At 49.3% G+C, this 13,059-nt stretch overlaps 1 protein-coding gene across 2 annotated transcripts in view; it reads right to left on the minus strand.

The window, feature by feature from the left end:
- CRLS1 (cardiolipin synthase 1) overlaps nt 1-13,059 on the minus strand; it is a 171,132-nt gene that overhangs the window by 104,900 nt on the left and 53,173 nt on the right. For both annotated transcript variants that reach the window (XM_069234155.1, XM_069234154.1), the window contains exon 3: nt 822-951. In XM_069234155.1, coding sequence (XP_069090256.1) covers nt 822-951 — 130 coding nt within the window. The remainder of the gene's footprint in view (nt 1-821; nt 952-13,059) is intronic.

The following is a 13,059-nucleotide window of genomic DNA, read 5'->3' on the forward strand; positions in this document are numbered from 1 at the left end:
AGTTTCAACATGTTTACAAGCGACCTCTTTACCTTACACCACAATGTGCAACTTTCAACTAAGCCCACATTACCTCTCCTCATCTCAGGTTGATGAATCACATGATGGAGATCTGATAATTCAAATGTTTTTATTGCCTCTGTAAGGTCCTACACCTAGGCTAACTCAGAAGTAGATTGAGAAACTGATTTCAATATTAATAGTTCGTTTAACTCTGACTATGCATCTGGCTTAACTAGCTGAAAAGGTGCTACTCTAGAGAGTAAGTGTGGTGAATAGGGTGGTGGGATATGGCTAGATGGGACCTTTATGAATAGACAAGTTACTCAACATAGCAAATGTCCTGCCTACAGTCCAAAACGTGTTTTTTTTCACAATGTTGTCAGAGTCCTTCTAGTGAACTGTCAAAGGGGCATATGACATAGCACTGACAAACAAGACAGAATTGCATGCAAGATCCTACACCTTACTCTTACTCTACACCTAACATGCTGGGTCAGTCTCATCAAGTCTGTTATGGAAAAGAGGCATTAGATGGTGGATTCTTGTGAAAGAATCATTCAATTTGAAGCCCAAAGTCGAGCAATATTAACATTATTTCCATATTTATATGTCATGTTTATTGATATCAGGGTTTTCACATGAACCTTTCAAGTGTTAAAAAGCAAATCAATCGAGTGCACCCATGATACTAGGCACTAAGTAAAAAGAACAACACACATAGGACGAGTTTTTAAAGAAACGTTCCTACATTTATGCTCTGTACTTAACACCAGAATTAAATGAAACAACATTGCATCGATGGGCCTTGCCAGACTCACCTGGAATAAGTCCTGTATATGTCAGGGAGACATACAAAATGCTGATGAGGATTTTATCTGCCAGTGGGTCAAGAGCACTCCCCAAAACTGACTTTTGATTTGCCCAGTTCCTTGCAATATAGCCATCCAACTGTGAAAAGAAGAGCATTGCAGATGTGGTTATCAGAGATCTATAAACAAAAGAATCACCACAAAAGCTTTTTTAGAACATAACAGTACTATATTCAACACCATCCACAAATACCAAAAAACATTCTAGCATGTAATACTGAAAACAAACTAGAAATATTACTGACCAAAGGATATCACAGTTGCATTAGAAATAAAACATCTACCTGTTAACACAGTTTACATCAAGACATTTAAATTATGTCCAATATCTTGCTTTGGATGCAAAGGTAGAATTACAAGGAGAACGCAGACTAAACATCAAGATGCGTGCCTTTCATACGAAATACACAAATATCCAAAACATCAGCAGTGAGAGATACAAAATAAACCAGTCTTATTTAACAACCTTAAGAGACAAGCGAACAATCCGAGATACAGCTGGCATAAAAATCTAACTAGGCAGAGTATGTGAGTAAATATCAAGGAAATACAGGGTCTCGAAACAATCATGTGAGGTCACAGAGGGTGTTTAAAAGCAAACCATGGACAAGAAAGTAAAACATATGCAACTAGAGTGAGGACTAATTGTGGCCCAAGCAGGCTTAAGCATTTGATAAAATCAAACACCGTACAGATGCATCTAAGTGCAGTACAAACTTGCTTTCTTAAAAAAGCGTAATGATGCAAAGTAAGAAATACACTCAGCTATTCAAAGAACAAGGAATCTCTGTCTCTCATCTAATGTTCGAAGTCCTACAGATAGAAAATTCTTAAAACATGAAAATAAGCAACCACTGATATCGGGTGTCTCGACCCGCAGAAATTAGAGTGGCTTATCCATAGGATCTAGGCTCAGCTCAATAAAACCCCTATTCCTAACTCTCTAACCTCTTTCCAAAAGAAAAGGGTACTGTAACATTTGGGACACTAACTTCTTAATACTCTAGATCAACAGTAGATAGTTGGGTTGTGGGGGTGACTACCACCGAATGAGAGAGCCGCTTGCTGAAGCGGCTATCCCTGCCCACCAACGTCATCTCCCAATATTCACACCATCATCCGTTAGCTGGGCTCAACAGGTCAGCATCCCGTGTCCTCAAGCCTCAGTGGTGCTAGCAATCCAACAGTTGTGCCTAGAAACAACTTTTTACACGGACTCTGAGGTGACCTTACACACCGAGCCAAGACCGTGGCCTATCGTGATGGGTTGTCCTAGGAAAAGGCCAGGCCCCTCGTCGTGCAGTCTATGAAGTGCTGGGTGCCTTTCGGCAACCTGCTGCAACAGAAGATTGACTGAAGGGAAGGAGCAGCCCTGTCACAAGTAATCAGGTGACTTGCGGTGCATGAACCACACAGTGGTACTCCCCGGCATTGGCAGCAACGGCCACGGGTACTGATGCACCCTCTGGCGAGGCCTATAGCAAAAGCACAGCGTTTTCCCATCGCTGACGGCCCCATTCACATCTGGACCCGTAGGACAGTGCCACCCACCACTCTGAATCCTCCGCTGGACTTGCCAGACACCGTGCCCCAGCCCAGACCACCTGGCCTTCAGCCTCGGAGCTCCGCATTGGCGTGGGCCCCAGGGGATGCAAAATCAACCCAGCCCCTGTGAGCAGCTGGAGGAGAGACAGGGGGCAGATAGAGACAGTGAACAGCCAGCCATGCAGCAGCCCCTCCTGGTGCCCCCAGCGGACTCAGCCTAGGCACTACGACCTTCAGTGTGCAGCTTGAGACGTAGTAAGTGGAGACAGCGAACTTAAAACCAAGCGGTGGTCCCCCGCCAAGCCGGGCTATCTGGAAACCAAGACCAGACTTGCCCCACTGGGATAGTAGCATAAGCGAGTAGGCACCGGGGAGACCACTGCAGGAGGACCGACAAGCCGCGGGAGAGCACTCTCAGCAGTGACCACTGCAGCGCCCCTCTCCTTGGCTATACGACAGACATTGAAAGCACTGGAACCCTGGTCGTGGCCCTCACTGTGATCGGAGGGAAAGGACCCCACGGAGCACACCAGACAAAGCTGGACAACTACGCAAAAACCAAGGGGCCCACCATAATAGTGGTGACCTTGGTGCCACAAAATATGACCAAACAAACCCCTCCCCTCCCTGCCCCCCCCCCCCCCCCCCAAAGGAGCCAAAGGCACCTACCCATGTTGGTATAATGACTGCGATCCAGGGGCTGCAATGCAAAATAGACTCATTCTCCGCCGATGTCGTCTTAGTGAGAGCAGACCTTTGAAATCTGGGGGCACAGGTGAAAGAGGCGGAAGAAACGGTCCTCACCTTAACAAAGGACAACAAAACCTTGCTGACATTCGAGAAAGAACTACAGGTCACTACAGCACTACTGGAAGATAAGCTGGAAGACTTTGAAGGGTGCTCTTGGAGAAATAACATTTGTATAATTGGAGTTCCTGAAAAAACTGAGGGCCCGGCAGCTGACCTGCTCGTAGAGGATCTTGTACACAAGCAACTACAGCCACAAGGCCTCTCGAACTACTTTTCTGTAGAACGTGCTCACTGCATCCCTTGCACTCCACCGAAAGCAGGCACACCTCTGCGTCCAATTATAGAACGCATCATTAACTACTTGGAGCGGGATGTAATTCTTCAAGCAAAGCTCAGTGTCCCGCAGCCAAATGTGCTAATGCCACCAATACATTTCTTCCAGACTTCACACAATGTGTCCAAAAACGAAGTCAGAACTTTTTGGACGACGAAAAAGCCCTAAATGATCACGATATAAAGTACTCCATGATTTTTCAGGACAAGCTACCAGTGGTTTCGGAAGGGAAGACGTGCTTCTTCAATGCTCCAGATGAAGTCTGGGATTTGCTGGAGAAAGGTTGTGGGCACTGGACCACACCCGTGTCCACGGCAACAAGAGGTTAAACCAGACCCCCTGATGGAGCAACAAGAGTCAGGGGACTGAGGATGCCTACGAGAACTGCGGTGATCTAGGGTGTGGAGTACCACCCGAGGATGTGATCAAAACTGATTCCCTATACTTACCACGTCCCATCACATCAGTTCCCAAACAATGCACTGTCGCTTGTTGAGACACACGTCTGCCCACTTGCAGCCTCTGTCGAACTATATACTCTGAGAACTGGGTGAGAAAATCCTTGTATTGGTACAGTCTTTAGTAACACTTTTTTTTTTTCTTTTTTTTTTTAAACAAACATGGAGGGATTTTTGGCTATTTGATAGTTCGGGGAGCCTATGGTCCCTACATTTCACACTATGTTCTGGGGTGACTGGCACTCTGCAGAGTTGGGGGTGTGGGGATAGTTTCAAGTCCATCATGTAGGGAAGCAAGAAGGGAGTTTGGGACGGGAATTTCTGTTATTTTATGTGTTAATTCTTTGGTTTTTGAACCAACTGTGATGTCTCAGCACTGAAGGAGCCAACACACTGCCAACGCACATTCCAAACTGGACCTGTACATAGCCCCACACTAGAGTTGGGGCTCACCCAGATTTTCCCTAAATGCCTATAAGACTCCCACACTAGATTAGCCAACATCTTATCTGCCTTTCCGTCCTGCTTGTTGCCCTGTATGTCACTTATATAGGGGTCCTTACTATTCTCAAACTTTCATAACAGGTATCATACAACCAGCGAGTTTTAAAATCCTTTCCAAGAATGTCAACGGCTTATAAGCAATAAAATTTAACGGGGAGTAGTACTACAATATCTCAAAAGACACACTTCTGATATAGTTCTCCTCCAAGCAACGCACCTACAGGAAAATACCTATCATGCACTGGACATGGGGGGTTATAATATGATTGTACATGCTGGCTGCACTGAGGGTCCAGGGGCAGTCTGTATCCTTGCACATCAGACACTACCTTTTTCATGCAAAGCACCTTGACTGACACCCATGGGAGCTCTCTCTGGACAATGGGCGGGGACCATACTTAACATTATCTCACTATACGCACCTCTAGGTCTTCATGACAGCACATTCACTGACCTTGGTGCACTTCTCTTACAAATTCCTAGTGGGGCCATGCTACTTAGGGGGTATTTTAATGTAGCCCTCAGTGACACTGAAGACTGCATGCCCCCTAGCCAGCCAGTGTCCTCTCGCCATCAGCTGGCAGACGTCCTAACGGGGCATAGACTACCTACTTACCTTAGCCCATCAACTCCCTCACTTTCGGGAAGCTGCCACCTTGCCAGGGGCTTATCCAACTACTTCCCAGTCTGGGCTATGTACGGGCCTCCTACCTGCAATGCCCATCGGAGGATCGGCCTTAACAGTATCTCAAAATCCCCCGTATCAGAGAAGGTTTCCTGGAGGCCACAGACCAATACTTTGACGACAATAAGGGCTCAGTCTCCTCTTCGAAAACCTTATGGGAGGCATAAAAAACAGTCATCAGGGGTCAGGGTCTCGGATTAATGGTAGAGCACAAGAAAAGGAAACACGCTCAGCTTAATACATTTGGGCAAGACATTTTCGAGTTAGACTCTTAAGTCATACTCTCCGATCAAAGGGACTGCCAACACCAGCTGTGGCTGAAGCAAAAGAAATCTGGAGACACTGCCATGGAAGCAGTCAGGGCCAGACACTGCACCACTCAGCAACGTCTCTATGAAGTAAATGATATGCGAAACGTCTGGCCAAGAGGGAGCAGATTGACCGCTCGGTTCCCGAGGCAAAAGAAAATGAGGGAAAAGACATAGATAGGGCGGACATAGCAAATGTTTTTGTAACCTACTATGCTCACCTGTACTTCTAAACACAGGCTGGTGAAGCCCATAAACTGCACTCAGACATTCAGTTACCTAAATTCGCAGATACAGATAAGGAACTCCTAGAAAAGGAGCTGACAGAGGGGAAAAAGTAGCTCTAGCCAACCGGGCTCTAAGCTCTCGCAAGGCGCTAGGTCCTACTGGTTTACCAATCAAGGTTTACAATCTCACAGCTCAGAAGATCACGCCCCATCTCCTGCAAATGTTCTTAGAATGCTGCACTGTAGGGATGTTGCCCCCAGATCAGAGACTGGCCACTATAGTGGTCATCCCAAAGGAAGGTAAGCCACTAGAGGAATGAATCTCCTCCTGGCCAATTTTCCTATTAAATGTGAAAGTCAAAATCCTGGCCAGGTTACTGGCCCCAAGACTAATACGATTAATCCGGACAATGGTCCTTCCCGACCAGTCCAGCTTCATGACAGGAAGGAATAGCTGACCTAACCTAAGACGACTACATGGAGTCCTGGGCCATGGGGCCACAATACGCAAGAATGTCCTTGTACTTTCCATAGATGCCCAAATGGCGTTCAACACAAATGAGTGGTCCTTTATGTTTGAGGTCCTACTTAAATAGGGCTTTGGACCCAGCTTCATATCCTGGGTATGGTTCTTGTTTTCAGATCCTCTGGCCCAGGTGATGGTTAACAGAGTAACATCTCCCACTTTCCAGTTGTGAAGAGGTACTAGGCAGGGATGCCCACTTGATATCAGACATTGGTAGCGTGGATCAGGGAGGACACCCCCCCCTTGTCAGTGGTCTAAGATGGACCGCAGAATGGGAAGACAAGATTTCCTTTTAGGAGGACGAGATCCAGCTTTATGTTGCTGACCCAGTACCAACCTTAGACAGAATCATGCACATACTTGCCCTATCACGACAATATTTGGGCTTCACCATCAATGGGATTATATTTCTTATCTATCTCCTCCACGACCGGTTCTCAAAACTACCCAGGGATTGTATAGCCTGGATTGCTACAGAAGGATTCTGATATCTAGGGATCTATATATCTAGAGACTCACATACCTTCTACACCCACAAACTTGAGCCCCCACTTATACGCCTGCGTTGAGATGTACAACATTGGCAGACCTTACCATTGACTGTTCGGGGAAAGCAGCCCTATATTAAATGATGGCTCTACCCCATTTTTTGTACGTACTCCAAAACACACCTCATCCAGTCCCACAGACTTATTTTCTAAAGATTAACAGCGTAATTTGTTCACTGCTCTGGAACGGGCCACCCCCTGCCTTGCCTTCAAGATATTAACCACGAGCTGGTACAACGGCAGGCTAGCCCTGCCCAACATATAGAAATAATATTGGGTGGCACGGCTTGTCACCCTCAACTATTGGGCGTACCTTCCTTGGGACGAGCCAGCCTTCCAGATGGATAGGCAAAATATGACTCCAGGAAGATATCTTAGGGCCATCTATGGCAATACCCACACAGCGTCCCACTCCATCCCCATCACAGGTACACTTACCCTCTGGCACACCCCACTGAGTTGGAGAGGTAGGCTAACTCAAGCGACTCCCCTGTGGGACTCACTACAACTAGGTATCCTCGCCACATAGCAGGGCTTCAATAAATGGGACTTGATAGGTTTGCCCCGGGTGGAAGATCTATGAACTAAAAGTGGGGTGATCTCCTTTGCTGAACTACAAAAGGAGTATCGGGGAGGAGCCAGGATGGTGCCGTAAGCAGACGCGTCTAGAAGAGCTCTGAGACTGCCTCTGACAATTAAGATCCTGATTGCCCCACCCGCCTAAACCTGATGCCAGGGACCAGGAGTTTCCTCCCGTCTTTGGGCTCCCCCCGATAAACCGTGTTTCTGAAACGGACGGACTGGGGGCGCTACAGCAGCGCCCTCCGCACAGTGCGGAGAATAAGCGGCCTGGTAGATGAGAGGATCGCCGGGGAGGAGGTGCGGCATGATAGAGGGCCCGAAAGAGGGCTGCCGCGGTGGGGCCTGGAGCGTTCGAGACTGCCCGGGCTCGTGGGGATGCTCCCCAGATGAAGCTAGGGCCGGTGTACAGCAGGCCTCCGGAGCGGGATTGACTGAGGCGCCGAGAGAGGGAGGTGTCCTCGCGCCCATCGGAGCGGCCGACTGGAGCTGGAGCCTGCTCTGGACCCCCACAGATGAGAGGAAGGCCCAGTGAGTGGAGGGTTAAAATGGAGGAGGGCCAGCGGTCCCCGGGGCACCTGTTGGGCCTGGGCCCCCCTCCGGAGCAGCAGAGGGCCCGGTGATTATGGGAACCTCGTGCCGGAGCCAGTGAGGCCCCCGCGCCCACCAGGGCGGCCTGTTGGAGCCGGGGCCTGCTTCACGGACGAACGGGGAGTCCGGTGAGTGGAGGGCCGGACCTGTGGGGGCGGGGGGAGGGGGTCGGTGGCTCCCGGCGGCACCTGGCTCCCCCCCCCGGGGCAGTGGAGGGCCCGGTGATCTTAAGAGCCATGCGCTGGGGCCTGTGATGCCGGACTGAGCTCTGCGTGTGTCCCCCTGCAGATGGATGACTCACGGAGGGTGATGGGGGACGCGGCGGATCAAAGGTGAGAAGAAGCAGAAACAACATAAGGGCCGCAAGAGACTTGGCATAGACTAACCAGACACAGCTACTTTGCCAGAATTTAATGAGGGAAAGGAAAACACCCTATACAAACCTTGGAACCCGGCCACGACCCCATAGGATCGAAAGGAGAGGCTAGTCGTGCAGGGGCGGTGCTGGACTGGGGGCAGCTGGGACTGAGCCCTGTGGTGGCCTACCCACAGTGGTGAAAGAAAAGTAATCCTGCTGTGGATTTGGGGTTTTCTTGAAACTTAGTGAAACAGACGGGGCCCTGGGGACCCAAGATGGCATGAGACAAAGACCCCAAGCCGCCCAACAGGGCAAAATGGACAGATACACAAAAGTAGTGACCCCCCCCTCGTTGCCCACGGGGGACCCCGCGCCTGCTCCGGACAACAGCGAGCTCCTCTCGGCCATACAGGCTTCGCGGGGTGCCCTTGAGGAACGGATGGGAGAGGTGCACTCGGAGGTGTCCCTCCTCCGACAGGATCTTCGCAAGGTGGTGGAGAGGGTCACGTCGGCAGAGACTCGCATCTCGGAAATGGAAGATACGGTAAGGGATCTACGAAAAGAGGTAGCAGAAATCAAAGTCATCAACAAAGACGTAATGTGGCGGATGGAAGATTCCGAAAATAGAGGAAGGCGCAACAACCTCCGCTTTATGGGATTTACAGAAGGAGCGGAAGGGGCCGACATGAACAACTTTCTAAGTCAATGGCTCAAACGTGTTATCCCGCTGGAAAAGTTCTCGACATGTTTCATAATAGAACGTGCACATAGGGCTTTGGGGGGGGGGGGGGGTGGCCTCCGCCGGGCGCACCCTCTAGACCAGTAATTGCCGGCTTTCTTAACTATCAGGATAGAGACATGATCCTGTCGGAAGTTCGCAAGATGGGAGAGGCCAGGCACGAGAACACAAAGATCCTTGTTTTCCCGGACTACACAAGGAAGGTGCAGAAACAGCAACGAGCCTTTGATGCACTCAAAGTCCGGCTCCGGGGCCCTCAGCTTGGATATATGCTCCTCTTTCCGGCCAAACTTAAAATTCTGTTTCAGGGGAAATCCTTCTTTTTTCAGTCTCCAGAGGAAGCCTGGATTGAGGAGAGACCCCGACTTGGCAGTGGGAGGTTTGAAAGAACCCGAAAAGATGTCCAAGACAACGGCGGGTGCGAAACCCAAAGAATGGTCCCTACAAGTACGCAGAGGCAGGCGCAGACAGAGAGCTGGAAGAAGCACGCCCTGGCAGATCCCCGGACACACAGATGCGAGGCCAGACACCACGCACTCGGAGGATAGCCGCAGTGTAAAAGCCCGGACACAGAGTGGTCAAGAAGGGTCAAGCCACGGACGTCTGAGAACGGGGCGGGTATGGGCGGGGCACGGTTGAAAGGGTGGGAAGGGGAAAAGGGGATACAGACCTCCAGTCTCCTGTGGACTAAAACTTTGCAGCCACATGCTCACAGGGGCCATCGGGAGGTGGTGAAGGGGGTGGGAGGGATGTTAAGTTACAGTCAGTTATGCATTAAAAGGTTATTTCTAAGTTACATGGCAAACCCACAGACACAGAAGCAAAGGGATGAGCTGGAAGTGCAGATAGAGTAACATCTCTCAGAAATGAAAAAGGTTTTAGTGTACTCTCCTGGAATGTCAACGGTCTTGGAGATAGAGTGAAAAGAGGTCTAGTCTCCCTGTATATAAAAAGGCAAAAGCCAGATATAGTGCTCCTACAGGAGACCCACCTCAAAGGTACAAGATGTGGTTTTTGGAGTAGAGGCCCCTATATAGTTCTTGCGCATGCAGGATACACATCCGGCTCAAGAGGAGTGGCAATTCTGATCCGTAAGGAACCCCCCCCCTTCCAGATTACCCGAAAATGAGAAGATACAGACGGTCGCTTTGTGGGAGTTGAAGGGTCTTGGAGACGGAGGGAAATCCTACTGATGAGTGCATATGCCCCCCCCCCCCCCCGAGACTACAGGGCCCTCTACTAGACAAGATTGCGAGGCTCCTATTAGCATCCTCAGCATCCCTTCACATATTAGGTGGGGACTTCAATGATGTGATGGACATAGGACTGGACAGATCAGGAGTAAGACTGGCAACAGGACAGGCCACCCAACTACAGGGGTTTGGAACCTCCCTGGGATGGACAGATATATGGAGAAGGGTACATCCCACTGAAAGAAAATACTCATACTTCTCAGGGGCACACAGAGCCTTTTCCCGCCTGGACTACGTCTTTGCCCTGGCTGGTGAGGTGGGAAAGGTATCCCGGGGTAGACTACCTAGCAAGGGGACTTTCAGATCACTCCCCCCTACTGGTGACAATGGGTTGGAAATCTGGGGGTCGCAGAGACTGAACTCTTGGGACCTGCAAGACCAAGAAGTGAATAGAGGACTGCGCATAGACACCGAATTGTACTACAAAGAAAATGTAGGGTCAGTGGACTCTGCAGTGATATTATGGGAAGCCTATAAGACAGTGCTTAGAGACAGCGCCCAAAACCTAGTGGCTCAAAAAAGGCGAAGAGATAATAGAAAGCTGAGCGAAATGGAAAGAATGCTCCTTGAGTTAGAGGTGATATCGACGCCTACACCCTCACTTCTCAGACAACTAGAGCTAGCGAAGGTAGAGTATAGAGAGACAGCAGATAAAGAGGCACGCTCCCGCCTACAGGCGACCCAATACAGACTATACGAAACTGGAGATAAAGCAGGGAAACTTCTTGACTGGCTTGGGAAAAAAGAAAGAAGCTAGATGGGTTCCAGAGATTGAAACCCAAGACGGGACCAGGGTAACAGCGGATGAGGACATAGCGGAGGCATTTGCTAGTTATTATGGAAACTTCTATAAAGTTAGACCGTTGGCAAATGCGGATCACACTGCGGAATATTTAAACGAGATAGATGTCCCTACATTAGATGACGAGAGACGAGAGACGAAAAGGACTTGAGAGCAAAATCACGATAGAGGAAATCTTGACTGCCATGACACGGCTTAGAGCAGGCAAGGCACCAGGACCAAATGGCTTCCCGGTAGAGGTCTTTAAAATCCTCAGAGAAATACTGGCTCCCCTTTTACTAAATATGTATCTAGGTGCGCGGAGACAAGAAATTCTTCCCCCAGACTTACAAAGGGCAGAGATCGCGGTTATACATAAAGAGGGAAGGCCTAAATGCAGCTGTGCCTCATACAGGCCGATATCCCTACTGAACGTTGAGGTAAAGGTCCTTGCCACAGTGCTGGCCACCCGAATGTTAGGGGTCATCTCCTCATTGGTCCATCTGGATCAGACCGGCTTTATGCCAGGGAGATCCACAAGACACAGCTTGAGAAGAGCACATGTATGGCTAGCCACAATCATGAAATGCTCGGAGCCGCACTTATTCCTGGCCCTGGACGCAGAGAAGGCCTTTGATGCTGTCGACTGGCCCTTCTTGGAGGCCACGCTAAAGAGATTTGTTTTCGGCCCAAAGTATGTAGAGTGGGTGAGACTGTTATACACAAAACCGGTGGCGAGGGTGAGAGTAAATGGAGTCCTTTCTTCAGAATTTCCCATAGAGAGGGCTACGAGACAGGGTTGCCCGTTGTCCCCCCCTACTATTTGCCCTTACTCTTGAGTCTATGGCGTGCAAGATCAGGAACTCAACAGGCCTATATGGCTTTAGACTAAAAGTGGACGAAAGTGAAGAAGAACGTATCTCCCTATATGCGGATGACATCCTCCTCTACATCACCCGCCCAGAACGGACCCTCCCGCGATTGTTTCTATTAATTGAGGAATACGGGAGTCATTCCAGCTATTGCATTAATTGAAAAAAATAGATCATATACACACCACAGGGGGATGCCCGCATGCCCCCTTTGCCGATCAGGCTACAATGCACGAAAGAAGGATTCACATACCTGGGGATTTATGTTACACACGAGGCTGACAGAAGCCATAGCATTAATCTAGGGAAGGTGGTAAGGGAATGCAGTTCTGATTTTAACAGATGGACAACTTTGCCTCTGACGTTGATGGGCAGGGTCGCCATGGTCAAAATGATCTCTCTACCTAAGTTTCTATACGTTCTGCAAAACACGTACTACCAAATTCCCCCAGGCCAATTTAGAGACATAGAAGGGGACATACAACATTTTCTGTGGGAAGGGAAACACCCACGAATAGCCCTTAAAACCCTCCAGCGCAATCAGTACACTGGGGGTTTGTCCCTACTGGATATAGAGGCATACTATTGGACGGCACACCCTATTAATGTGAATGACTGGGTGCTTGCCACAGATGAACATCCAACATTCCGTCTGGAACTGCTACAATCCGAGGGCAAGACATGTAGACAATTCCTCTACGAGAGGGTTCGAAACAGACACCTCACCCCAGCCACGAAAGCCACTTTAATGGCCTGGAAAAGAGCCAACAAAACGGTGGGATGGTATAGGCGACCCACCAGTATGACCTCTCTCTGGGAGAGTGGATGGTTAAAAGAAATTAAGAAACTCAAGGGCTAGGAGAGTTGGGACAGGATTGGAATTTCTGAGCTTGGGGATTTGATACGAAATGGGGAAATTATGCCCTTCGAATCTCTACAGGTAGAATACGACCTAAGTAAAATTCAATACTTTCACTAGCTACGCATGAGACACGCTTGGGTAGCGGAGGGTTTCCGGGGAGTGGAGATTCCGGATTGCTCCCCCCTGGAGGGCCGGCTGTTGTCGACCAAGATAATAGCGAAAGGGACCTCGGCAGTATACAAGACCATAAACAATAATATGCTTTAT

Source organism: Pleurodeles waltl, chromosome 5 (assembly GCF_031143425.1).
Source record: "Pleurodeles waltl isolate 20211129_DDA chromosome 5, aPleWal1.hap1.20221129, whole genome shotgun sequence".
NCBI classification, from domain to species: Eukaryota; Metazoa; Chordata; class Amphibia; order Caudata; family Salamandridae; genus Pleurodeles; species Pleurodeles waltl.